The following is a 27,178-nucleotide window of genomic DNA, read 5'->3' on the forward strand; positions in this document are numbered from 1 at the left end:
CTGACCATGGTGTTACTGTTGGCCTGCCAACTCTCCTGACCTGAACCCCATAGAGAATCTGTGGGATATTGTGAAGAGAAAGTTGAGAGACGCAAAACCCAAAACTCTGGATGAGTTTAAGGCTGGGCCTCCATAACACCTCAGCAGAGCCACAGGCTGATTGCCTCCATGCCGCATTGAAGGCTGCAAAAGGATTCCTGACCAAGTATTGAGTGCATAACTGAACATAATTATTTGAAGGTTGACTTTTTTGGTATTAAAAGTCTTTTCTTTTATTGGTCGGATGAAATATGCTAATATTTTGAGACAGGAATTTTGGGTTTTCATGAACAGTATGCCAAAATCAATAGTATTAAAACAATAAAAGACCTGAAATATTTCAGTTGGTGTGCAATGAATCTAAAATATGACAGTTTAATTTTTATCATTACATTATGGAAAATAATGAACTTTATCACAATATGCTAATTTTTTGAGGACGTGTAAATGACTGGACTGGACATTACGTGACTTATCGTGCGCCACTCCTGTGCTATTGCTGTCATTGAGTCAACATTATGGGTGGTCAGGAAAATACCACAGTAACGCAAATAATCTGAAAAATGGACGCAATATTTAGCGGTTAATTCAACCCTATGAATTAGATAACAAAGGCTTCAGATCTAACAGGTGAGGAAAAAGTTTTAACTTAAAGAAAACATTGAAGAAGTAGCAGTGGGTCAGGTATTCTAGCCTAACTGTTGCTAGCCGTCTATTGACTTTCATAACCTTAGCATGTGCTGCGCAGTTCGGTGTGTTTTGGTTCCGTTAGCACTAAAACAGGTCAACCCGCCCRCCACGTCATCAGTAGAGCAGCTGTTTAAATCAGCTAATCAACCAGCTCTGTGCTCAGGCGAAAACTTATTAATAATGACAATATAGACATCAAGGCTGACCACATTATGTAACAGACCCAATGTTCAGTTTTGGTGTTTTTGGTACTTTTTTGTGTGGGAAATGTTTGTTTTTTGGTGTTGATTCCCCTGATCGGTAACCTCTGCTCTATCTGCTCGTTGAGCTGTTGTCTGTCGGTTGCCATGGCAACGGGTCCGTGTAAAGCCAACACAGAGCGAGAAAAGGCAGAATAGAAGTGGTGTTTGGTTCTTCACCTGTTTATCAGCTTTATTGTACCTTTATTGTGGTGCACTGTCTGCAGCCGCTGCAATTTCTGAAAGTTAAATAAGCATCAAAAACTGAACTAATCATCAACCTAAGGCTCCTACAGCATATTTGAAATAAAACGATTGACCAATATAAGAGAAATTTTCCCCTTCTTGCATCTTGACAGAACTAACGGAAACAAAATTGTTTATAGATTTGTATCACAGAGAATTTATCAAACATCAGTTTTCTCCTCTTTATTTAGATATATCTGATAACAAATGATGACGCTATGAATATTTTTGTGACAGATTTCTGCTCGTCCTGCATTGGGATAAAATGGTTTTCTAGACATAACTCAATGAATCACATAGCGACTAACAGGCACTGTCCAATCCAGTAATACATATCAATTAGCAGGAGTATGAAAGACATAAAAATAATTAACTATACTATATTAAGCCTCAGTGCTTCATGAAGCTAATTTTGAAACAATGCAAGTTAAAAACAATATTTTGCAACAAGTAAATCAAGTCAATTAAGTCCAATGTTAGGTCTGTGTAAGCTAAATGTGAGAATGAGACGTTTTATATTTATGCTGGCATATACTGCCACCCCTGAAAAAATCCCTGCCCCCCTCTTGCCACCCCATAAATATTTTTCTAGATCCGCCCCTGCCTCCTAGAATTTAATGTCTTTTTGTTGAGATACCAGAAAAGACCCAGAGAGAAAGCCAGACGCATCATATCAATGACGTCTTTATAGCAGGTCTATCTTCAGATTGAGAGGGAGAATGTCGCTTGTTTTTTTGTCTTTTTAGATGAATGAATGGGCACATGGAGTAAAAAAAAAAAAAGCAAAAATACTTAAGGGTATTTTGCCTTAGGGCCCAGTTATCATTAAGATATCGTACCATTATAAGCCTAATTATCACGAGGCTCTCCCTACAGCCACGACTCATGGATGTGTACTCACCAGTGTGAGTTCGTTCCCGTTCAGCTCTCGGGTCCAGTAGGTCTTCGGGCCGTCTCCGTCCACCAGAGTCTGCTGACAGTAAATCTTGTTCTCTGACTCCCAGGTGGCCAGGCTCTGCACAGAAAAGAGACTGATGTCTTTAATATCTTCTCCCTTTGTCACAGAGTAACTTTATGATGCTGGACATAAATATATAATTATGAGCTTAAAACTGCAGGTAAATGCCAGCAATATGTTATTCACCATAAATCCCAGTCACTTATTTTACCGTTCTCTGGAATCAAACAAGCACATAAGCCCCGACTCCCAAACTGTGTTCATATCGACTATTTTAGGAGTTAAAAATTAACATTGAGTGAGAAGTAACATTTAAATTTTGCTACGAGTTATAGATTTCCATAAGCAGATAGTCAATAGTGAAAGACAGCCGACATGAACATTGACCTGGCTAATTTCATTTTGTAAATAAACTGATAACAGGTAGGCGTGTTAGCGTTGGACCTTTAACCAACTGGGCAATGTAGTTTCTTCTGGCTTTGAAGACAAATTGTGTAGATTTACACGTACCCAGTTGTAAATCTTTGGAGTGTCGTTAGCTAGCTATCTAAAAGCTAGCTAGCATGGCTGGGAGTCTACCGTACCTAAAATATCAACACTTCTGGCATTGTATTTGTAGAAGTACTGACACCATAACACTTGTTTAATAGCTTAATTTAGTCTTGATTTGTGAAAGAACTGTAGTTCAGTTGTGAATTAAGCAGCTGCCTCAGTCTTTCATGGGCAAATGTTAATCACCATATCAAAGGTCTTGGGCCCTGCAGGCTGCCATACAGAATCCTTGCCAAGCTGTGAAAACCTCAGAGCTTTTCTAAAGCTTTACTTTGATTTTTTCCCCCCCTCAAGCCAGAAGACAGTCAATTAGCTACAGCAACATTTGAGCTCCAGTATTGATCTTAGTCTCTGACTTAGAAAACAATTTCTCTGTCAAAATGTTCTCACACATTTTCTTCTCTAAAGAGCTTCAACGCATTCCCATCAGTAATACAAATTCACCATGTAGGTTTGTTTTACCACTTAATGTTTTTTTTAACAGTGTTGCTCTCATGATTTTGCATCACTCATTAGAAACAATGTTGCATGAAGTGTGTAATGATCTGTTTAAAAAACAAACAAACAACAGTTTACATTTCTTAGACTTAAAAGTGTGAATGTTGGGTCTTCGAAGTCTGACTTTTGTCACAGTTGTTCAGCTCAAAATGAGTAATTAAAGGGCCAGTATTGTGAAAATGGGACTTCTTTTAGCTTTACATCACGTTATAATGTTATACCCTCATCAAAAACATGCCTGGAGTGTTTGACTTGATTCTTTTATGCATATTTGAGAAATCCTTTAATCTCCCGTGGCAACCATTCAGCTTTGTAAAACGGCTGGTTGGACCTAGCCCCRCCTTTGAGGACGAAGCTCCTCCCCACAGATGCAGCTTMTAAGCTGCTGAGCCTWACAGWAGCTCAGTAGCTGCCACTGCCCCACTCTGCTCCTTCAGACTAGTGGCAGCAATTAACAAACTGCTGCTGTGCTCATTRTACGAGCTACTTGTMAGTGAAACGCTGGTTAAAACATTATTAAAGGGTTCATAAAGCAGTGRTGTTGTAAGGAAGGCGGAGTTTCAGAAGGAGGAGGAGTTTTTAAAGAGACAGAGACCCAAATTCAAGGCGTTAAATTATGAAGTTAAATGTAATTTAAGTCTTGTTTGGTATATATACAMATCATTTTTGGTATGAAATGGCAGTAAGTGCTTGAAAGACACATGATACTCCCCTCTATAACTTTGTCTCAGATGGAAAAGATTTGCCTAAAAGACATTCTCGTTGAATAACATTCTACAGAGCAACCCAAAGGTWCTCACCCACATCTGGAAGTGACAGGAAAACCATCCATCACTTTCCCCCTTCCTGAAGTGACTAGATCCTGGCTAATCCCATCGAAGTCAGTCGGATTAACCGGAGCTTTTTAACCTTGTGGCTCTAGTTAATCAACTTGACTGCCAGACATACATCAGAGCATAATCCCRCCAGCCGCAGGTGACTTARCCCACTATGGTTTCCTCTGCCAGATCGCTGCACCYGAGAGTCTGCCAGCACTCCACAGAAACACCTCCCACACAGCAAGAGCATGTGCAGGGCTCAGCGGGCCCCGATTCCCGCAGGTACCTCCAGACTGTGTTGTTTCAGCGCCTAGAACAGCTTTTTTTTTTTCTCCTGAAACAAAGTACTTATAGTTTGTGCACAGAATGGTAAAGAAAATAGCACTCATGTTTACAAAAATTGTGAAATAAACGTTGAAGCTTTATACCACTATTAGAGTTTATGTAGTTGAAACCTAAATTTGACATACATTGCATAAACAGAGCTCCTTAATGAGGTGAGGAGAACAGCGTTGCCCAACTCTGAACAACTTCTCTTTTTCTAATGCAGAATATTACATCAAACCCATAAACCAACTTGTAATGGGACACAAGGCTGGATTGATCCATGTTTGGGTTTATACCTTGATGTTTTTAGTGACGCAGCAAAGTAAAAAAAAAAAAAAAAGCAAATTCTCTCACTTCATAAGGTAACTCTCCTTGTCAGCAAACATAATTTGAAGACTGCATCAAAATGAAAAGTTTCTCTGTTAAGATTCTTAAATATTGATGTGTTCTCCCAAGTTCTCTCTCTCTCTGAATATCTAACTATGGAGGTATGGACTGGTGTAGGCAGAGGCATGCAAAGACATTTTGCTCAAGTGGGAGAGAAAAAATGGCACCTTGTGCGGCACATGGCTGTTGGGAATTATGTTTTTAAATTTCCAAAATTCAGTTTAAATAGTGCGAGCCCTGCGAATTGATAACAAAACTATGTTGGGTAGAGCATTGGTAATATACAGGTCCTTCTCAAAAAATTAGCATATTGTGATAAAGTTAATTATTTTCCATAATGTAATGATAAAAATTAAAGTGTCATATATTTTAGATTCATTGCACACCAACTGATATATTTCAGGTCTTTTATTGTTTTAACTGATGATTTTGGCATACAGCTCATGAAAACCCAAAATCACTGTCTCAAAAAATTAGCATATCATGAAAAGGTTCTCTGAACGAGCAGTTAACCTGATCATCTGAATCAACAAAGTAACTCTAAACACCTGCAAAAGATTCCTGAGGCTTTTAAAAACGCCCAGCCTGACTCATTACTCAAAACCGCAATCATGGGTAAGACTGCTGACCTGACTGCTGTCCAGAAGGCCATCATTGACACCATCAAGCAAGAGGTTAAGACACAGAAAGACATTTCTGAATGAATAGGCTGTTCCCAGAGTGTTGCATCAAGGCACCTCAGTGGGAAGGAAAAAGTGTGGCAGAAAACGCTGCACAACAAGAAGAGGTGACCGGACCCTGAGGAAGATTGTGGAGAAGGGCCGATTCCAGACCTTGGGGGACCTGTGGAAGCAGTGGACTGAGTCTGGAGTAGAAACATTCAGAGCCACCGTGCACAGGCGTGTGCAGGAAATGGGCTACAGGTGCTGCATTCCCAGGTCAAGCCACTGTTGAACCAGAAACAGCGGCAGAAGCGCCTGACCTGGGCTACAGAGAAGCAGCACTGGACTGTTGCTCAGTGGTCCAAAGTACTTTTTTTGGATGAAAGCAAATTTTGCATGTCATTCGGAAATCAAGGTGCCAGAGTCTGGAGGAAAACTGGAGAGAAGGAAAGGCCAAAAGGCCAGAAGTCCAGTGTCAAGTACTCACAGTCAGTGATGGTCTGRGGAGCCATGTCAGCTGCTGGTGTTGGTCCACTGTGTTTTATCAAGGGCAGGGTCAATGCAGCAGCTATCAGGAGATTTTGGAGCACTTCATGCTTCCATCTGCTGAAAAGCTTTATGGACCCAAAACTCTGGATGAGTTTAAGGCCGTCGAAGCATCCTGGGCCTCCATAACACCTCAGCAGTGCCACAGGCTGATTGCCTCCATGCCACGCCGCATTGAAGGCTGCAAAAGGATTCCTGACCAAGTATTGAGTGCATAACTGAACATAATTATTTGAAGGTTGACTTTTTTGGTATTAAAAGTCTTTTCTTTTATTGGTCGGATGAAATATGCTAATATTTTGAAACAGGAATTTTGGGTTTTTATGAGCTGTATGCCAAAATCAACAGTATTAAAACAATAAAAGACCTGAAATATTTCAGTTGGTGTGCCATGAATCTAAAATATGACAGTTTAATTTTTATCATTACATTATGGAAAATAATAAACTTTATCACAATATGCTAATTTTTTGAGAAGGACCTGTAGGCTTTTAAATCCAGAGATGCTACCTTTGACCACAAGAGTCCAGGATGGCATTGTGGACTCTACCTTGGACTCTATTTTTTTGCTAAAAAAAAAAAAAAAGATTTTCTACGGGCACTTTTTCTGTCCAGAGGAAATAAGGCAGGCGCTCTGGCACCTCCCAGTGCCTACCTGTGTACATCGGGCAATTGATAAAAACGGCTTTAAATACTCAAATGTGAATTATTAGTGTCTAACAAATAATAAAATAATTAACATGTATCCAAAATATGTGACATTGGTCTGTGATCTCTCAAACGACAGAAGGCTCCTTTTGTAAACTCCAAACTCTAGTTTTCTGATATGCTGAAAGAAACTGGAAAGTTCCGCCGTCATCCACTCCTGTTTTCAGTGTTATGTAACCCATCAGCATGCAGCACATAGTGTAGGTGAATACATTATATACATCTGTGGAGGGAAGCTCGACATGTTACCGTGAGAGACAGAACTCCAGCCGCCTGCAGGGTCTCCCAATGCAACAAAACTGAGCTTTATTTTTTATTTTTTACTAAGAGTGTAAAAGGACTAATAGAGGAGCAATGAATGTTGTGACGATGAGATGAACCATGCAATTTTTGACGGGAAAGTCGTGATCATTTGGTTTCTTTTGGATACGACGAGGACCGACAGTCAGTCCTACTCATCTGCTTTCTCTAACACAGTATGTGTTTCCATAAAACAGATGTCTTGTATATCTCAGAGCTGAGATGCTATCAGGAGACGTTGCTACGAAACCAGTTCGCTCCTATTGCATGATGTCATGGAGTACATCTGTTGTCCCTGGGTCTTAATACGATAAGAAAGCTGGTAGGACTCCAGATGTTTTGTTTGGTAAAGTTTTCGCAACGTCTTTTTTGGGGKTTTTTTTAGCTCTAGCGGCCTTTATTTGATAGTTAATTAACAGGAAAGTGGGTAATGAGAGACGGGGGAAGACATGCAGCAAAGGTTGACAAGGCCAGGAATTGAACCTGCGACAACTGTGTCAAGGACTCAGGCCTCCATATGTGGGTTGTGCTTATCCCCTGCGCCACCACAGCACACCCCACAATGTCTTTTTATCATTATTATTATTATTCCTAGTCCTAAGACCTTTTTTTTTTTTAACAAAATGCAAGGAAAGCCAGTTGACTTTGTTGGAGCTCTGTCTGTGTGAAGATGAGTGAATCCCCCTTCTCCTCCGGGTGTGAAGGGCTTCAAAGAGAAACTATCATCCGAATCAATCCAGCCTTTTCTACCAAAACGTGAACATTATACCGAATGATGAGACTGGAGGAAGGACTGTAGTTTTTCATCACCCACCTTCACAAGACAACAAGTTCTCGCACTCTTGGTTGCATATTGTCATTGACAAGAAATTAAGTCAATTTAACTGCACTCAGGAAACAAAAAAGTTTTATTCATAAAAAAGAAATATATTAGCAAAAATTGAAGAGAAAGTTTGAAAACTGTACCTCCGATTATCTAACCTGAGCCCCTTTGGGTGAATTAACGGTGAAATGCTCTTGTGTCTACCCCACCTGCCAGTTTCTAACATCGATCAGAGAAAAGTTTGCCGCACTTCTTTCAGTCAGTCATTAGTCGTATTTACTAGATATTTGCTTGTTGTTATGTTGCCGGTTCCAATTCTSCTTCAGCTTCAAGGTTTTTACAGATGGTCTCACATTTTCATCAAGTCCCCTCTAATATGGTGGATGTTATGATGGTGAACTGGCCAAGTCCTAGTCTAACATATTTCTAAACCTTTACTTTAGGTTTAGGAATGCTCCTAAACATAAAGTAAGGTGTGAAAAACCTCACACCTTCACAGACGGTRTGATGTTCTTTTCCTGGACTGTGCCAAACATTTGATCTGTTCTGGCATCCAAACAATTCAGTTTTAGACTCAAAGGTCTTGGTGTTTTTCTACGTTCTCTCTGGAAGACCTGCGCACCTTCCGCAAATTTTAATCTCACGCAGTCCCTTTCTGAAAGACATTCCCTTTCATATCAACAGTAGTAAGAGTCGGCTGCAGACATTTTAGGGTTTCAAAAGGTTTGCATACTTTTTCCAGGCACTGTTGATACAATATCCTACTTTTATCCTAATTAAAATGAACTGTAGCATAAAGCCTGTTGACTCTTTTGTGTCTCGGTCCCATTTAATTCTCAAAATGTTTTGTACAAGAAAGGTGTAATGGAAGAACACAGTAGTATGTTGGATTCACTGGGATTAAATTTTCTGAGTGGTGACGGGGTGAAGCATTTAGGGATCAGTGCCCGGGCCTACTGGGCAAAGGCCCAGGGAACAAACGGGTCAGACAGGCCCCACTGGCCTTTGTTTGAGGACACCAATTACATTTATTGCTGGCAATGGCCACAAGCAGACATACCACTGCAAAAGCAATCATAATAAATTACCACATGACAATTAAGTGAACTCACCACCAAGGACTGAAAGTTGTGGAGTAAGAAGAGTAACCCAGGAAATACAGAAACATAAGCAAGATTTTCTGATTTATTTCTTTAACACTCTACAACTAAAGACTCAGTTTAACCCCATCATTGTGTTGTTAAAGGGGCGGTATTATGTGTTGTCTAAGCATGTGGGGACATTTTATCAATCAATGAAGTTTATTTGTGTAGCACATTTCAGCAACATGTAAGCTCAAAGTGCTTTACATTGTGAAAACGTAAAAAAAAAACCCATCATAAACACATCATGTAGTTGTGAAAATCAATAACAGACATTAAAATGTGTCAAGTGCCATCATTAGAATTATCAGTACACATCAAATATGTTGGTTAATATTTGATGTGTATAGTTACGTTATTCATACCACAATCAAGTAACTATGTTACCTTCAGTTGAAATGAAAATGTTGTATATATCAACAGCAACTTAAACTTTTGACTTTTGATGAGGGAATGACATTATACTATGATGSGAAGCTCAAAAAAGTCAACTTTGTACAGCATTCCCCTTCAAAGGTTTTCACAGCGTCATCTGCGTACGAGGTGACCATCTGCAGTTTCCACTGAGATTTTCTTTTATTCTAGTGCTTGACCAGATCACAGAAAGTAATGAAAGAATTAATAAAACAAAAACAAAGCTGTAACTTGAAGAACCAAAACTACCAAATGAATAACCAGGATTTAGATTCTGGCTTTATGTCGCAGATTTTTTTAATATGCCACATTTCAAATTCTTAGACCTAACGAGAACAGGTTGCGTCATCCTACCTTGACCTTGCGGCCGTCCACAGTCTCCTCATTGAACTCTTCGCCGATACGGAAGTTGATCTCTGTGGTGCGCACGCTGGTGGACGTCTTGATGTAGAACTGCTCGCCGTCCTGGTGGATCTCCACTTGAGGGGTTGAGGCCGCCGCCACAGCTACCTTCCTCAACATGGCATTCACACCTGAACAGACACGACCCAGATTAGGTTAACGCAGACAGAGCGCGTTACATTTCGCCAACACAGCGTGAGACACTGCATGCACCGTCATTTCAGAAGCATTAGGGTCACTGGGTTTGCAGTGCTGCTTGTTGATCTCAGTCAGAGCCAGATAAGGCCACATAAATAAAATTCTAATTTCTAAGAAAAAGATATAATTTCTGGAACCGACAGAACAAAAACCACTGACAGTGAAGCAAAGAGAGAGGAAACCTAAAAAGAATCCAAGTATGCATGATGTCTCTTATTTGTGCTCCCATTTTTGGCAGATAATCTTCCAGTCTGCCCCCTTCCCAGATTTAGAGCGCTCAAGTCTCTCATGCCAGCCCACATCAGCTCAGAAACTCAGACATAGTGAGACTTGCTGGCTGAATGTCTCCCTTTATTGGTGTGTGTGTGCGTGCGTGCGTGTGTGCACGCGCGTGTGTGTGCGTGTGCGGTTGTATGTGTGTCTGTCTGCCTCGAACAAGCCACACATATTTTTTACAGAGAGCGACAGAAATGTGCTTGTTTTGGAGTAAAATCACAATGAACTCTGACAGAAACCTTAGCTGTTTATTGAGAAGGGAAGAAATTTGAGGAATTAGGGCACCGAGCTTCAAACTGAAGGGATAGAAACTCATGTTTGTCAAAACAGGTTATCGCTAGGTGTCTCCTTTAGCCTGATGGTTGTATGGCCTGTGACAAGTGTTTGGCATGCTTGGTTTGACTCTGTAACAGCCATCTGGCTTTATGTCCTGCCAAATCCTGACTCTTTGATTTCTTTCTACCATCCTCTACCAAAAGAGCAAACAGGATTTTTTTTCCATAGAAAGCCAAAGACTTTAGAGACAGGATAAAATTATCAATTCTTTTTGAAAGTTCTTGTTAAATATTTTTTGGCAAATCACACTCTTATGATACCACAGCGGTTCCATTTGGTGAACACCCAAGATTGGGAGTTAATTAGAACTAGGGTTAATCAACCCCACCCATAATCTAGGAGACCTCAACATGTGGTTTTCTAACATAAAATATGCATGAGGGCCAGTTAGCCAAGCAGCCTGTTCTGTCCCTTTCCAGGAGCAAAGTCAGCAAAATGCTGAACTCTTTAGTATCTAGACCACTACATCTGATTTTGAGARCAGAAAGTTTTCACAACTTTTATGTCCAATCCAACCACTTTGATCTTTTTGCTGACGACATTGTGCTTTCTGCTTTCTGCAATCTGCGCGTACGATGGCTCGCAGAGCATACACGCTCAAACCGCATTTAGCTCCATCCATCTTCCCTTCAACTCTGACCACATACCTACTCTCTGCTGAAATTAAATATGTCTACAGCATGATTCTGCCTCCATTATCAATGGAAACTCTTGCTGTATCTTTAGGGTTTTTGAACTGCCCTAGAAAAGCATCCCCTTAGTGCATTGTAGCACAACTGTTTTACAATGGAGATGGTCTGTTTAGAGTGATGTTTGGTGTGAGCTTTTATGTAAATGCTCCTTTCTAGTCATACTGGCCAATCAAAGCATTAGATACACGCAGATTGGTAGGTAATTCAGTGCCTAGCCTTGAGGCAGGAGGAAGCTGGAATTAAACCTAAAACCATCTGATTGCAACACAACTACTAGTGTAGCGGTAGGTCAAAAAGTTTTCATTTGTCCTCATCTGACATGTGAACTTCCTTCAGTTCCTTACTGTGTCTCCCAGATGGCTACATACAGGACTTCTTCCTCCTTAATTACCACAAGCATCTTGGTTGGTTCTCAGATTAACATTTGGCCTGCCCAGTCATTCCAGGTAGTTGCTCATTGCTTGATACGTTTGCAGTTGTGCCATACTATTTTCATGTTGGACAGATGGATAGAGGAACTCTGTGTGACATGTTTGAAGTGTAGGATATGGTTTTAGAACGTAACTTTGCCTCAAGCTTYCCCACAATTTCATCTCAGAGTTGCCTGGTGTTTTCTTTTGCCTTCGCGATGCTGTTTGTCCTTTRATGTTCTCCATCAAGCCTCTGAGACCTTCATAGAAGAAGTAAATTTCTAGTCTCTTGTTGAGGTTCGGGGACCATAGATGCATCTTGCTCTTCCTTTCTGTACTCTCTGGTGACAGCTGTTCGTTCCTTCATTAATCTTCCCGTCAAGTCTCTGATGTCATCCTTCTAGTGCCATCTTTGTCTTCCCCTCAACCGCTTCTCGTCAGCTCTACACTCCAGGATGTGGGTGCAGAGGTTCTGGGTCCTGATAACATAGTGAAGCTTCCACTTTTTGACAGATACCACAAACTGCCGCTCTGTGCCCATCAGCTGATTCTTAGTGCCCTCCTGTAGCAGTCCATCCCGAAGTCCATCAATCTCTTCATACCTGCAGCCCTCAGGGTCCGCGTCCTGCAGCCATACAATGCCACAGACCATACCAGCATTCCCAAGAATTTCATCTTGGTGTTCTTCTGGAGAGTATGGTCTTTCCATAGGGTGGTAAGTGACTGGAGGGGTGACTCTTCCTACTCCAACCCAAGCCCTGATCTTGTGGCAGCAAACTTCTGTCTCCACAATGGTTTATATCAGTGGTCTTAAAGTCAAGTCCTTAAGGGCTGTTGTCATACAACTTTGTATCTCTTGTCCTGCACACTTGAATTAAATGGTGAAACTGCCTCACTTACATGCAGTCAAACTGTTCAGAGCTCTGAAATGAGCTGATAATGGAACCAGGTGTCCTGTTGCAGGACACCGGCTTTTGAGGACTGGAGTTTGACACCGCTGGCTTACGCTGAGTACAAAGCAAGATTTACATTTGAATTAAATTACCCTCAGGTGAACTCTGCTAATTAGGTGACCTCTGAACCAACTTCAGATTTTATACGGGAGCATCAGAATAAAGACGGTCGAACAAAAACACATTCCACATGTTATGGATTTTTATTTGCTGAAAACATTGAAAGCCTTGTCTCATTCTCCTTCCGATCTCCACCGATGTATCTCATGAAATCCCCAGTCACAGTAAATTTTGTCATTACAAGACACTGTAGCTATCTTTTTTCTTTTTGACTCAACAGGTAATTAGAAAGACGTTGATGGAAAGTGGCGGCCCCTCAGCGCTGGAATCCACATTAGATATAACCATCAGGGATGTCTTTCTCTCTCTCTCTCTCTTTCTGTGTCTCTCGCTCTGACCGAGCTGTTCTCATAGAGCTAACGGCTGATCTGCTCTAGCAGATGTGCTTAATGTGCTGGATGAGATGCTAAGGCTTTGTCCTTAAAACCAAAGATCACATCAGTAGAGCTGATGCTTTGGCAACCTTAACAAAAAATAAAAAAATAAACTCAGGAAAGTGTGCAGGAGAACTACAAATTAGGAAGGAAAACTTAATGTTTTTCATTTAACCTTTGCTGCTTATAATTGATATTTYAAGTATGGCTGTTGAGGAAAAAGGTGACCAAAGCAAAATGACTGCAAGATTCAATTACTCAGGCACATAAAATAATGCACATGTTGTATTGCAGGTAATATCTTTTTTTATTATTCAGCATGGCAATTTTATCCAAAAATTCAAACTGCTGTACCTTTCAAATTRTTCTCATTTGTTCACTTGTAACATTTTGTCGTATTACAGCCACAAACTTCAGCATATTTAATTGAGACTTTATGTAATGAGTGCATAATTGTGAAGTGGAAGCAAAATCATACAAAGTTTTCCATTTAAAAAAAGCCCATGAACTATGAAAGGTGTGTATTCTTTGTATTCATTTGTCAGGTGCACCAGCTTTTTGCCTTTAAACACTGACATTTACTGTCTTGATTTATCTTTGCAMAATTGCTGATTGTCTCTGAATACTGATTTTACAAGTGTGGACTTTGACTGGGCTATTCTAACACGTAACCTAAACTATGCCATCGTAATGCCATTGTTCATGGTTGGTATCCTGCAAGAAGTTGGACCTCCAGCCCAGTCTCAGGTTTTTTRTGGTACTAAGTGTTCTTCTTTTAGGATTTATCTGTATTTAGCAGGTACTTTGTGTCCGTCTTTCCACATAAAACGCCCCCCCCAAAAAACACGTTATGAGTTCAACTTGTGGAAATGTGAGGGATTTCAAAAGTAACCTGCCACCCTCCCGTTGAGCTCCTGAGCAAAGTGGGACCATCTCCCTGAAGGTTTCTACATTATTCTAAAAGACGTCAAGCCTTTTGCCGCGTCCCCGTCCGTCTCAGCGGCCCCGGCGGCGTGACGAAACGCTGCAACACAATCAAGTGACCCAGTTAAACTGGTCTAAATCTAAACCACCACAATCATCTGGAAAGACTGAGCAGGTTGACAAAGGATGAAAAAGGACATGAGACAGAAGAACAACACAGTGATCCACGGACCTCCCCTGGCAGTAATGCATGCCCTACTTAAATGCTTAACATGAATAATGTTATTCTCTCTCCCCCTCTCTCACCCCTTTCCTCCTTTTCTCACTTCACGTAACAATACGACGTCTGTCTAGGCTGGAATTCAGCATCCAGTGAGTCTTGTCTCCTGGAACGGCTGAGGGATTTCCCCCTCAGAAGCATCTCTGCCTGCTTTTCCCAGGGAGCTTCTCAGATACAGTATCACGTTGTGGGGGGGGGAGTCGTGGCAATCCCAAAGCACGAGRAGAAACAAAAAGGGGGCTGCTTTCTGCTTCTTTTTGGATGTGATGCGGGAGCGAAACCTACACATGGCAATGACAGGAGGAGACAGGAGGAGACTCACCCAGGGCTTTGAGAAGTTCATCAAAATTCTCACTGCTCTTCATCTTCCAGTTGCCGGCAAAGTTAGGCATGGCTGCTGAGGCTGCGTACGAGGGCTGCAGAAGGAAGAAACCTGTTCCACGCTCTGCTGTCGCTCTCTCTCTCTCTCTCTGACTCTTTCTCACCCTCCTTCTCCTCCTCCTTCTTCTTCACTGTGCTCCTCTGCTCTGAGCTCAGCCTCCCACTTGCACGTTACACCCAGCGGAGCCTCTTATTTATTTATTTAATTTAATTTAATTTAATTTAATTTTGGGGGGATTCCCAGAGATGGGCACTCTCTCGGCAGCTCCTTCAGAGCGCTGGAGTAATCTTCTCCTTCTTCCCTTTTATAGCCGCTGTCTTTAATGGGAGGCGGCGGAGGTCCCTCCCCCTTAAAGCTTTCTCTCATATAAAACCGGACCGTGTGCCTGCTTAGATATGAAAAAGACTGAATTCTTCTAGGATGTAAATGTGTTAAGGAACAAATTTTAGCTTTTTTTTTTTTTTTTTTAAATAAACTTTCTCTTGACCTTCTTTTAAGAACTTTGAGTTTGCGGACTAAAAGTGCCAATGTTTCAAAACATTTCCTGATATTTGAAAAGATTAATGATGCCATTCAGTGTAACAGGAGAAACAAGCCCACAGCATCACACATCCTCCACCATGCTAACCAGTTATGAGGTAGTTCTTCCACCTATTCATTCAGGAGAGTTTTTTGTGAGCCTCTCACAAAGTCGCAGCATTTCCGTGACTCTTCCTGTCTCTYTGGATCTCAGCTGCAAACCGCTGATGACGCTCTGATGTCACTTCCATCTGAGAACTTCCTGTTTGAAACCTTGCAATGGGAAAGGTACGGTTGATCAGTTGTCAAAATGTGAACAGCATGACGAGGAGGGCTGTTTGAGTCACCAGTACTGTACTGACCGATGCGGGAAACCGCATCGGTCGATTCGTGGATCAAACACGAATCGACATTTTGGACAAATGTTGTCCAAAAAGCACTGAAACATCGAGCAGTCCGAAAGGTGCAACCAAACGTTAATAGAAAGTTACATTGAGCTCACCTGGGAAGATTATTGTGCATTTTAGGTTCATCTTGAAGTTTCATCCGACAGAAAAATATCCTAACCTTAAGGTCGCTATGTGTGAATGCCGGTATGGATTTGGCTTGCCATTTCTCCCAATGTTTTTGATGGCAAAGATTTGATGTATCTAAAGAACGACAAAAAGAAAAAAAAGTATCCATAGGATTAAAGTCAAAAATTATATTAAATAAGTGATCTACGGAATAGCAGGCAAACGATGAAAGATAAACCATGATTACTAATGGACTTTTAAACGTTGCTTTGTGTTCCTGTATGGATTCTCTTTTCTTATTTCCTGCATGCAGTTGCGAATAAATACAATTCTATCATTAGAGGAAAAAATAGTCTGAAACCAGGGCTGCACCTGGAAGTAGCCAATATCATGGTCACSTTGGATTATGTAACACTTAAAGCTTTTATAGACCTAAGAATCTACTGACTTTCCACTACTTTGTCTTCTTTGTCCACCACAATGTCCAATTGGACAGCCTGTCTGTTAGTCTTGATGTGTATGTCCCACAGGATCCACCACTTTTGGAAGTGTCTTCCTCCTCTGATCTTCCTATACAGCATTCCAACGTGATTATGTGTAAATTTTGGGTGCTCGCCTCTTGTACCCTGTAGCTACCCCTGGTCTAAGAGCCAACTTAGTATCATGTTTTCTGTCTGTTGTGGTAGACCCTGTCTGAGTTGAATTTATCCAGTGTTTACATCGATCACTGAGTCAAGCAGCACGATGTTTTCCGGGCAGAAGATGTGGCTGCTCCATTTCAGAGTCAGTAACTTTGTCAATATCTGATTAAAGGGCGAGCCTGTGCCAAAACGTTTCACCATCACCTGACACAGTTGGTTTTGATTCACCTAATCATGTTCTCCATGTTCCTATTGAGTTCCCCGTGAACCTTTTCTTCTCTTTTCTATTTCCCCATTGTTGGTACACCTGGCCTGGCGTTTTTTGTGTTTAACCGTGTTTGACTGGGTTATTGCTGCCAGTAACGACATGTTCTCTATTTTCTTCCTTCCACAGAAGACTTACTTGGTCCAGCAGCGTTTCTGTTCTTTACTTTGTCTCTGTCCTGTGCCAAGTTTATGATTATATCAAAAGCTTGTTCTCTTAAAGCATATATTTGACCATATAAGGGGGAAAAGTGCTGATGAGCCACATGTAAAGCTTGAAGCTGCCCTTAGCTTCTTATGTTGACTCAGATCCTGACTGAAGCTCAGTGTGAGGACAGAGCTTGTGCAAACAACTTTCCTGAATGTGCTGGACTACAGAGACATTGTCTGCTGTACATGAAAGTAGCTTCCTCAGTTCTACGTTGTCTGGATASAATATCTCAGTGCTTTGCATTTCATTACAAACGCTGTCTGGCTCACTTCTGTGAACTTTACTGAAACAAAGAGACAACAACATCAGCTTCTATTCATTTATAAAGCTGCCTTGGGGACACTAACCCTGTATTTGCTTAGTCTCATGTCTCCAGTGAGGGGTGGACACAGTTTCTGCTCGACACATCAGCTTCTCTCTGGTGTTCGTCAAATTTGCTCAAAACTGGGGGGAAAAAAATCTTTTATGTTGCTCCATGGTCCTGCAGTAATTTGCAAAAGTCCTTAAAAGTCCAAAATTTAATTCCCATGAAAACTCTTCTTAAAGAGAGTAACTGCTATAGCTAAACCCATTTTAAATTATTTTATGAAGTCTTAATCTTATACTCTATTTTTTTTTTTACATTTTGTTTTCACTAAAGTGAATTTTGAAGTTTTGATCAACTCTGCCTTTAAATATCGTCTTCCATGAGGCGTTCCACCTTTTCAGGTCACCCTCAAAAAAAGAGACTTGATCTCATGGCACTTCCTGCTAAAATAATGGTTAAATCAAAGTTTAAAAAAACTTAATAAAAGGGATCTAAATAGTTAGCTAATTACTGCTGCAGTACCGTCACTAAACTAATGTGCTTTTAGGATCTTAATTGAAAAAAATCTAAATTAYTTGCTATTTGCGTGGTATAAAAAGAACTTCTGATATTTTGTCTGATTAGCTCCAAGATGCCAGGAGAATCACTTTGATGTCCTTTGATTGAGGTTATTTTACATAATTCTCCTCTAAATAATACTTCTCTTGTACTCTCACCTTGTAATATGTATATAGGAGTTATTTCATAAATTTGCAACAATTTTCCTCTTTGTATTTGAGGCTTTTTTGTAGCTTACAGTGCCTTGAAAGGTACAGAGAAGCTAATAAAGACATGCAGTGGACACAGCAAACATGTAAAAGAAGATACTATTGTCAGATAAGAGCAAAACCAATGTCTTAACCAATCTGCAAAACTCTGCAGGACATTGGCCAGCCAGAGGAACGGTTCAGATAATTCAGTTAAATTCAATTTAAAAATACTTGATCAATTCCAAAGGGAAATTAAATATTGTAACCTCGTCCAAGTGTTGCTGTAGATGCTGACAGCTATGGAAAAAATGGATCTCCTGTAGCGGTTTGTGCTACAGCCAATTTGAAGAAACCTCTGACTGAAGACACTCTGATGTTGCATGACAGCCTCACAAAGAGGATACTCAGGGTTGTCCAAAATGTTCTTGATTTTCCTGATAGCACCTGGACAGCAATGAGGTAAAGGAAGTTCACATAAAAAATATTTAATCAAACATATCCAACAAACCAGGTTATTAAAAAATATAGAAAGGACTTTGTCCATAGTGGGGTCGGGAGGTTGCTGGTGCCTATCTCCAGCAACGTTCCATGACTTTGGGGCTGCACAATGGTGCAGTTGGTAGAGCTGTTGCCTTGCAGCAAGAAGGTTCTGGGTTCAATTCCCGGCCCTGGTCTTTCTGCATGGAGTTTGCATGTTCTCCCTGTGCATGAGTGGGTTTTCTCCAGGTACTCCAGCTTCCTCTCACAGTCCAAAAACATGACTGTCAGGTTAATTGGCCTCTCCAAATTATCCCTAGAGGTGTGTGTGTGTGTGCATGGTTGTGTGTCCTGTGTGTCTCTGTGTTGCCCTGCGACAGACTGGCAACCTGTCCGGGGTGTACCCCGCCTCTCGCCCGGAGCGTTAGCTGGAGATAGGCAGCAGCACCCCTCTCGACCCCACTGAGGGACAAGGGTGTAAAGAAAATGGATGGGTGGAGAAAGGTCTTTGAYGAATGAATGTATTTATGTAGAATATTGTCGGACTGAAATTCAACACTTAGATATGGCATTAAAATTAAGTTACAATATAAGATATATATACAGCTCTGGAAAAAAGTAAGAGACCATTTAAAATGATCAGTTTCTATGATTTTACTTCTTATAGGTGTATGTTTGAGTTAAATAAACATTGTTCTATTATTCTATGAACTACTGACAACATGTCTCCAAAATTCCAGGCAAAACTTTTGTATTTATTTGCAAAAATAAGAAATGGTCAAAATAATGAAAAAGATGCAGTGCTTTCAGACCCCAAATAATGCAAAGAAAACAAGTTCATATCCATTTAGAAACAATAATACTAATGTTTTAACTCTGGGAGAGTTCAGAAAACAATATTTGGTGGAATAACCATGAGGTTTTCAGTGGGGTTAAATGTAGTGGTCTCTTAATTTTATCCAGAGCTGTATATATGTTCGTGTTTTAAGATGAAAAAGAGTTGACCAAACTCATTCCTTTATTTTGTTTTTTAGACACTTGACATGTAACCCTTGTTTCTCTATTATCTTTCCACTTTGTGTTGTATTTGCGTTCAATTTCAAATGTTGTCAAATAACATTTGAAATTGTTATTTGACAACATTTGTCATGAACACATGACAAATGTTATTTGACAACATTTGTCAAATAACAATTGACAAAAGTTATTTGTCAATTGTTAATCTGATAACAAAGACCATACCTCTTCTGCAATACCCCTCTTTGCCGCATCTGTGGGGGCGATAGCGAGGCTATTTGACGTTTCTCAAACCCTATTAACAAAAGCCAAGGAAGTCCGGCGGCGGAAGTTACATCAAATGTTGTCATGATGCAGTTTCACATGTAAATCAGTTGGGACCAAATTTCTAGGATAAAATTTGGGGTTTTGAAGGTAAGTGAGCGCATTTCGCCGCCATTATCTTTTTTTATTTACCTACAATGTCGCTTGCAATCCGGCGCGTGCTGAGAACGTCACCGGAGTGACGCAGCTAGCCGCAAATCTGTTTGCAAAACCAGCGAGCTAGAGAGAGCTAGCCTGGGTTAGCTACTACGTTTGCTTCATTTGTTTGTGTTCATGACAAAAAAAAAACTAAGTTGCTATTTAGAAATTCTCTTTTCAAAATCAATTCTAAGACAGCAAACAGCTCTGTACATTTAAAAATAACAGTGTTAACTTAAAWATGGGGCACCAGCAACCCTCCCGACCCCACTGAGGAACCAGGGTGTCAAGAAAATGGATGGATGGATGGATGAACTTAAAAATGGCAGTTAAAAAAAACTGCATTATTTTGAATACAGGGTGAAAWACTTCCAGGACCAAACGCAATGAGTACCCAGGTAAGGAATAAATTCATATAACTTCTTGTTCGGTGTGGTGATATTTAGACAGAGGTTGACTTTGTTTTTGTGCTTTAATTTCAGTACAGCATTCTGTTCAAGCAAGAACATGGTGAGTAGCATAGATCACGAACACCACCGCTGCTTTTAGAGTTTCACATTATTTAACGGTTTCAAATGAGAGTCCTAATCTATCTCTGTGAGGTCATTTAACAGGCTGCAGTTGCGCATGCTGGTGATATTTGGTATTGTTCATGTGGACAGAGAGGTGGAATTAGGAGTRMCAGCATCTGAGTTTGTTTGTTTGAGCTGAGGGAGCTTGGTATGAGCTGGGATTTCTCTTTTTATCTCCCTTGTTTCCCTTCAGCTCATGACGATGCCATCTGGACAGCAGCATGGGGCAAAAGTGAAGCGGACGGCTCGGAAACCATCATCACCGGTTCACTAGATGATTTGGTCAAAGTCTGGAAATGGTTTGAATTTCTTCATCTTTTTCGGCACTGATGCTTTTCTTTCGTTCTTTTGTCTGTTGTTTCTTTCCGTCCTTCCTGCTTGACTTTCTTCAATCCTACTTTTCAGCCTCTCTACTGTCATTTCTCCATTCTATTCTTTTCCACCTTCCTTACACTTGAAAAATACCTCAGCTAATGGTTTAGGACTCCAGAGTTAATGGAACCGGTTCAGGGACATTAGCTTTGTCACATCCTCAAATGAAGCTGAAATTTCACATCCTATCAAATTTTCCGGTAGAATAATAATCGAATCCATGTGAAAGCTAGCTGATAAATCCAAGGCTTTGATTAGACCTGGAAGTAGCCTGCGTATCTCTCGTTTGGTGCAGGTCGGATGAGAAGCTGGAGCTGCAGTGGACCCTGGAGGGTCACCAGCTGGGCGTGGTCTCTGTGGACATCAGTCACCATGGAGCCATCGCTGCCTCCAGCTCCCTGGACGCACACATCCGCCTGTGGGACCTGGAGTCGGGGAAACAGATCAAGTCCATGGATGCCGGACCAGGTGGGAGGAGCTTATTCTCGCCTTGCTTTTGTGTCTCATCTGGACTGAGATTGCCCAGTGATTTAAGAACGTGCTGTAGCTTTTTTTTTCTTTTTTTTTTTTTTACAATGCACAAACGCAGATTTTGTTTTCCAGAGGTAAATGCTTCGTATCCTCTTATCCATTTTCTGTCACTCTTATAGTTGATGCATGGACAGTCGCCTTTTCTCCAGACTCTAAGTACATCGCCACAGGCAGCCATCTTGGAAAAGTGAACATCTTCGGTGTGGAAAGCGGCAAGAAGGAATATTCCCTGGACACCAGAGGAAAATTCATCCTCAGTATAGCTTACGTGAGAATCAGCCACTTGTTTTCTTTTCAGATCTAGTCTGAGTTTTTAACTACCGTTGTGACTCCTTTCTATGTACGTCGCCGTTTTGTTTTAACACTTTGAAAGTATTTGTACCTCGTTTTTGCTTTTTTTTTTTTTTTTAACTCTTTTTTTCAATCGTCAGACTAGTTTTATCTACAAAGAAATGCGTCAGTTGAGATGTTTCATCTCTACTACATGATCAGCCGCCTCTCTCTGGAGTTTTGTGAGGTGTCCCACAGGGAGGAGACCTCAGAACCCAGAACTTTCCGGAAGGACCTTATGTTGTCTGATTTAACTTTTTATTTTTTGTTTTCTTTTTGGAAAAAATAAGTTACAGAAAATATTTTCAAAAAGTGGATTTTATTTCAACCGTTCCTTCTATGAGTTATACAATAAAGAATAAGTAATTGAGAATGCCATAATGTTAGCAGGAAATACTATTTTTTTATCAGAAAAATAATCTCCTAAAATTATGAGGAAAAAAAGTCATTTTAATGAGAGAAAAACTTCTATAGTTGGAAAAAAAATCCAGATTTTTTGAAACGTTTTTACCTTCCTAAAACTTAAATTTCAGTAAATCACTAAAATCTTCCTCAAGCTTATGTTCACATGCTTGAGATAACATGTTCACATGTGGGGTTTTCATTTTTACTCTGTTTAATGAGTTTGATTCTCTGAAATATTTACATGTGACATAAAAAGCAAAAACAGGAGTAATCTGAAACTTCCTCATAGCGCTGTGGTGGCCATCTTGGCTCCATTTCACATGTTCTTCTTGCTCCTCAGAGCCCCGATGGAAAGTATTTAGCCAGCGGCGCGATCGATGGGATCATCAACATCTTCGACATCGCCACCGGGAAGCTACTCCACACACTTGAAGGTCGGCTAATTTATAGATTTATATGAAGAAAAACGACTAATTGTTTTCAGAAATAACCCTTTGATTAGATGCCTGACAATTCGAGCATTTTAGATGTTTTTTAGTGATGATTTAGACCTTTTATCAGTGTGTTTGGTTTTTAATTTTCCAGCATTAGGATTAAACAGGTCGTCTATTAGAGGCAGGAAAAAACCCAAGTTATTTCCTTTAAGGTTTTAATTTAAATTTTATTGAAATATAATTCTGAAAATAAAACATTTAGCAGTTTTAGATTATACATTAAACTGCTAAGTGTTTCTCCTCTAGTTTCCCATGCTTCAGATTCTCAGATTTTGCTATAATGTTTCACTTTTCTGTTAATGCTTTGTGATGTGTCCACCTAAAGATGGCCTGAAAACGATTGGGAAATCTGGAAATTTGAGTTTAGAAAATCAGTGTAGCATTTGTTGTTTGAAGGTTTGAGTCTCTCTGTCCGTACATATATTTATTCTGCATATAAATTGTCGGATCACTGTAGAAATATGTGGCATAAATCATCAATAGTGAGCTTCTTGTATTTACTTAAAACTTTAAAAGTTGACTAAAAACAACAGAGATTCATGCAGACAGTCTGGAACTTTATTTAACCAGTTTTCTGTTCTGGACAAGTGTGGAAATATGCTCAAGATTTTTCCAGACGTTTTTTTTCTTGTCTTCCATCTTTTAAATATTACTCTAATCCTTATTTGACAATCACAAAATTTACAGATAATAAAGCTAATATAAGCTGAAATATGGCGCTGTGCCACTTAAGAGTTAAAGCTGACTTTTTGTGTCAAATATCCAAAACACAATAAAAAATAACCTTGGTGAACTCCTGAAATTTGCCTCGAAAAGAGTAAAATTGTAAACTAAGTGTTCAGGAATCCTGACTTGAATAGTACATTTAGACTTGGTGCTGTCCAGACGAGGAGTTTGATATTCGGTGTGTTTTCGTGTCTGCAGGTCACGCCATGCCCATCAGATCCCTCACCTTCTCCCCAGACTCCCAGCTGCTGGTCACCGCCTCTGACGATGGATATATCAAAATATACGACGTGTAAGTAGCACTTAACTGTGCATCGTCGCTTTGATCAATCGTAATTTAGTGATTTAGCTTCAGAAAAACCTAATAATGAAACTTAACATGGATAAATTGTGGACAAAGTAGCAGATTAAAGCGGCGCTGTATCTGTTCCTCAGACAACACGCCAACCTTGCCGGCACGCTGAGCGGCCATGGCTCCTGGGTTCTTAATGTGGCGTTCTCTCCGGATCACACCCACTTTGTCTCCAGGTGGAACACTAAAAGCAGCTCTTCCACACTTCAATACGTTGTTGTGAAACGATGTGACGTGTTTTCTCCTCTAGTTTCCCATGCTTCATGTCGGTGTGAATCCATTCCACCATCAAAACGTAAACCCTTCTGCCTTCTGCTCCCCTCAGCTCGTCTGACAAGAGCGTGAAGGTTTGGGACGTCAGCACCAGAGCTTGCATCAACACTTTCTTCGACCATCAAGACCAGGTGAGGAACCTGACTCCTCTAGTTTTTTGATATTTATGAAAATTTGTCTGATCTTTGGAATTTTCTGTGACTGACCAACCAACGGTAGAGGATAAATATTAATGCCTAGGAGTAAAATACTGCACTACTAATCACCTTTTGTGGGAAGATCTCAATTTTTACTTTTTGCAATAAGAAAACCATAAGAAGTTTTAATTTACACTATTCCATAGAAGATGTGGAACCAAGTCGTCTGCTCAGATGAGACCAAAATCTGTCCTTTTGGCCTGCAGGCTAGACATGGCAGTAAATAAGTCCTCGTGCCCACGTAGCCGGATCTTTATGAAAGCAAATATCTCCGTCACATCATTTAAGAAAACACACGGGATCAGTTTAAGCAAGTTTGTGCAGGTTTCATCCACATGAACTTGCACAAAAATACCCCTGAGTTTTGCTTTAAACTATATGGGCGCAAAGCTGAAATCCATGTCAGCCAATCAGATCGCTTAAAAATAACCATGATTTCCTGTTAGGAATTACACATTTTCAACAGGAAGATCACTTTAGAGGTTGAACTACTTTAAATAGCATTTTAGAATATAAAGTTAATAAAACACAAGATGTCGATTGGGAGTCATATCAAAGCAAGTATATGGATACATTGGCGCGCTATTTGTTGCAAACTTTAAAGCGCGGGACCCCAAATCTCTGTTTTCCTATGTATACAAGCAAACACAAATAGTTTTCTCAAAACTCCAATCTGGTCAGAAATTTTAATAAATGATTGTCTTTCATTTGTTTATGAGGAAAACACTCATAAGTTACTTTGCACCAGATTTAGCCTAAGCTAGTTTTGAGCCACACTAAAGGCCAAAATTGTGTAAAAAAAATAATTTGTAATTAACCGTCTAAATGTGGACTAGACCCTTTTGCTGCACTTGAACCAAAGCATAAAATTTCCACCATGAAACATGGGAGTGGCAGCATCATGCTGCTGGATTTTCTAAATAATTTTTGGCATTTATGTTGTGAGATGAAGCGTCGTGAGACGCTTCATCTTCCCATCTGCAGCCAGACCAGCGATGGTTTAGATTAGCGGTTCGCAACGTGGGCGGTACCGCCCCCTGGGGGGCGTTCAGAGGACGGCAGGGGGCGCTGGCGGAAATTTTTACAAAAGGGTCGAAGGTAAACTTTACACCTTAAATGCACAACAATACCAGTTTAGACTTTGGCTAAAACTGTATTGTGTAATATTAAATCATGCTTGGCTGCAACTGTATCAATGGCAGCTCTTCTTCTATTCAGTGTTTGTTAGCTCCTTGGCGCAGCTCCGCTCCTGCTACTGGTACCGCATCAGTTCAGCGTTACAACGGCTGATGACGGTGCTGTGATTGACTTTGTCTGGTATTTTTGTACATATGTTTCAGCAGGTCTGTGATCATGTCAAAGCAGCAACTAATATTAAAAAGTGTTTTATTGTCCGTCTGGATGCTGCCCGCTTCCATGGAAGGACAACAGAAAATTGCTCTTATAAACATGTAATTACTAAAATCACGATACCCTCACTTTGTATCCCTCTGAAAAAAGAATCCATTTAAATAAAGAAATCCCTCCACGGGTGATACCACGATAGAGAGCGTACATTTTATAGCATCAACACCGGTGCTATATCACACCCGTATGAAGCGGGTGTGATGGAACAACACTTACAACAGTACTTTTAAATTTCAATAATCAGAATACCGAAATTGTTTCTGTTGTTTTAAAAGGTTTATGTCAGTCTGCCTTTTCCCCATCGATACATTTCCCGACCGCCTCACACCTTAGGGGGTTAAAAAAAAAACAAAAAAAAACTTCAAACCAACTTTGCGCAAAACTCTTAAGCGGAACATAAAACGGAGTGGCGAACTAGATGTGAATTATGGCATAAAAACAGAGAATCCGGCGCAAACAGTGAAAAATTAACACATGATGTGAAACACGTGACGATTAAGCGGCGCAGCAGGTGATGAGTGAAGATTACTGATGGTGAGCGTCAATAAACGATAAAATAAATCTAGCAACTTAATACAGAGGACTGCATAGCAAGAATAAATACACTATTTCCAGATAAAAGGTAAAATAATGTTGAAGTGCCATAGGTTTGTTGAGACCACATCCAATACTGAGAATAAATATATCTTGCAGACCATAACAGTAAATAACTTATCACTTATTTATGTTTTTAATTAGATTTTATATATTTATTTCTTCAATATTATTTGTCATGTCAGTGTTAATTTCATGACGCTGATGACTCCATGACACTTCCAATGGACTATTCCCATGGCTTTTTTGTTCTCTGGGAAATTATTTTTGATGATAAATACAGAAACAAGCATAAAAATCAAAACATCTACAATAGTGATAGTACTATTAATAATAAAATAATGGGTCAGTGCAAAGTAGCCTACAAATTCTTTGGTGGGGGGCGGTGAGGGACCTGGATAAAGGCTAGGGGGGCGCTGACCCAAAAAAGGTTGAGAAACACTGGGTTAGATTGAAGCATATGAATCAATTAAAACGGCTCAGTCAAAAACCAAATTTCAATCTACTTGCGAATCAAATTTTTTTTTTGTTGGTTTGTCTCACAAAATTCCTGCCAGCGTTCATTAGAACTGAGGCTGCAGGGACATTTGGAGAGTTTGATCTGTTCCTCCGTTCATGGAGCTTTTTTATTACATCTCTGTCGTCCCAAGGTGTGGTGCGTGAAGTACAACAGCAAAGGCTCAAAGATCGTCTCTGCCGGCGACGACCGCGCCATCCACATCTACGACTGCCCGTTGTGATGAAGAGCAGCAGCTGGAGGAAGAAAAGGTTTCCATTGATACTTAGAGGGGGGATTTGGGGTAGTAAATGTGTTATTGTTTATGCACTGGCTAAATTGGGCCAAATAAAATACTTTTTGGTAATTTGTTTCTGTATTGTTGTTAGTTGAACCTATTAGAGATTTATTTACAGACATCTATCTACATGGCCTGAAATGTGAAGTCAGAAGTAACTAATGTAAAGGTGAACCCTGGAAATGAACTAGACTTTGAAATGTTACTTTTCACAAATCAACAGTTTCAGAACTGCAAATGAATCGGTTTTATACTGTAGCAGAAATACTGTTA

At 40.2% G+C, this 27,178-nt stretch overlaps 2 protein-coding genes across 2 annotated transcripts in view; one reads left to right on the forward strand and one right to left on the reverse strand.

Moving 5' to 3' along the window:
- crabp1a (cellular retinoic acid binding protein 1a) overlaps positions 1-14,961 on the reverse strand; it is a 20,371-nt gene extending 5,410 nt beyond the window's left edge. Inside the window, exons 1-3 of the mRNA XM_008411193.2 lie at positions 14,637-14,961; positions 9,704-9,882; positions 2,116-2,229 (exon numbers count right to left, since the gene is read on the reverse strand). Of these exons, the coding sequence (XP_008409415.1) occupies positions 2,116-2,229; positions 9,704-9,882; positions 14,637-14,706 (363 nt within the window). The 5' untranslated portion in view covers positions 14,707-14,961. The remainder of the gene's footprint in view (positions 1-2,115; positions 2,230-9,703; positions 9,883-14,636) is intronic.
- Positions 14,962-19,739: 4,778 nt separating this feature from the next.
- On the forward strand, positions 19,740-26,974 carry skic8 (SKI8 subunit of superkiller complex). Its single transcript, XM_008411194.2, has 10 exons — positions 19,740-20,256; positions 20,341-20,368; positions 20,624-20,729; positions 21,098-21,270; positions 21,453-21,601; positions 22,409-22,502; positions 23,487-23,580; positions 23,724-23,816; positions 23,966-24,044; positions 26,762-26,974. The coding sequence occupies exons 1-10, from the start codon at positions 20,245-20,247 to the stop codon at positions 26,849-26,851; spliced, it is 918 nt and encodes a 305-aa protein (XP_008409416.1). The 5' UTR covers positions 19,740-20,244; the 3' UTR covers positions 26,852-26,974.
- The last annotated feature ends 204 nt before the right edge of the window (positions 26,975-27,178 follow it).

Source organism: Poecilia reticulata, linkage group LG6 (genome assembly GCF_000633615.1).
Source record: "Poecilia reticulata strain Guanapo linkage group LG6, Guppy_female_1.0+MT, whole genome shotgun sequence".
NCBI lineage: Eukaryota > Metazoa > Chordata > Actinopteri > Cyprinodontiformes > Poeciliidae > Poecilia > Poecilia reticulata.

Coding starts and splice junctions, on each gene's coding strand:
- skic8 (XM_008411194.2), top strand. Junction 20,369..20,623: donor TCTGTTCAAGCAAGAACATG/GTGAGTAGCATA, acceptor GTTTCCCTTCAG/CTCATGACGATGCCATCTGG. Junction 21,602..22,408: donor TCATCCTCAGTATAGCTTAC/GTGAGAATCAGC, acceptor CTTGCTCCTCAG/AGCCCCGATGGAAAGTATTT.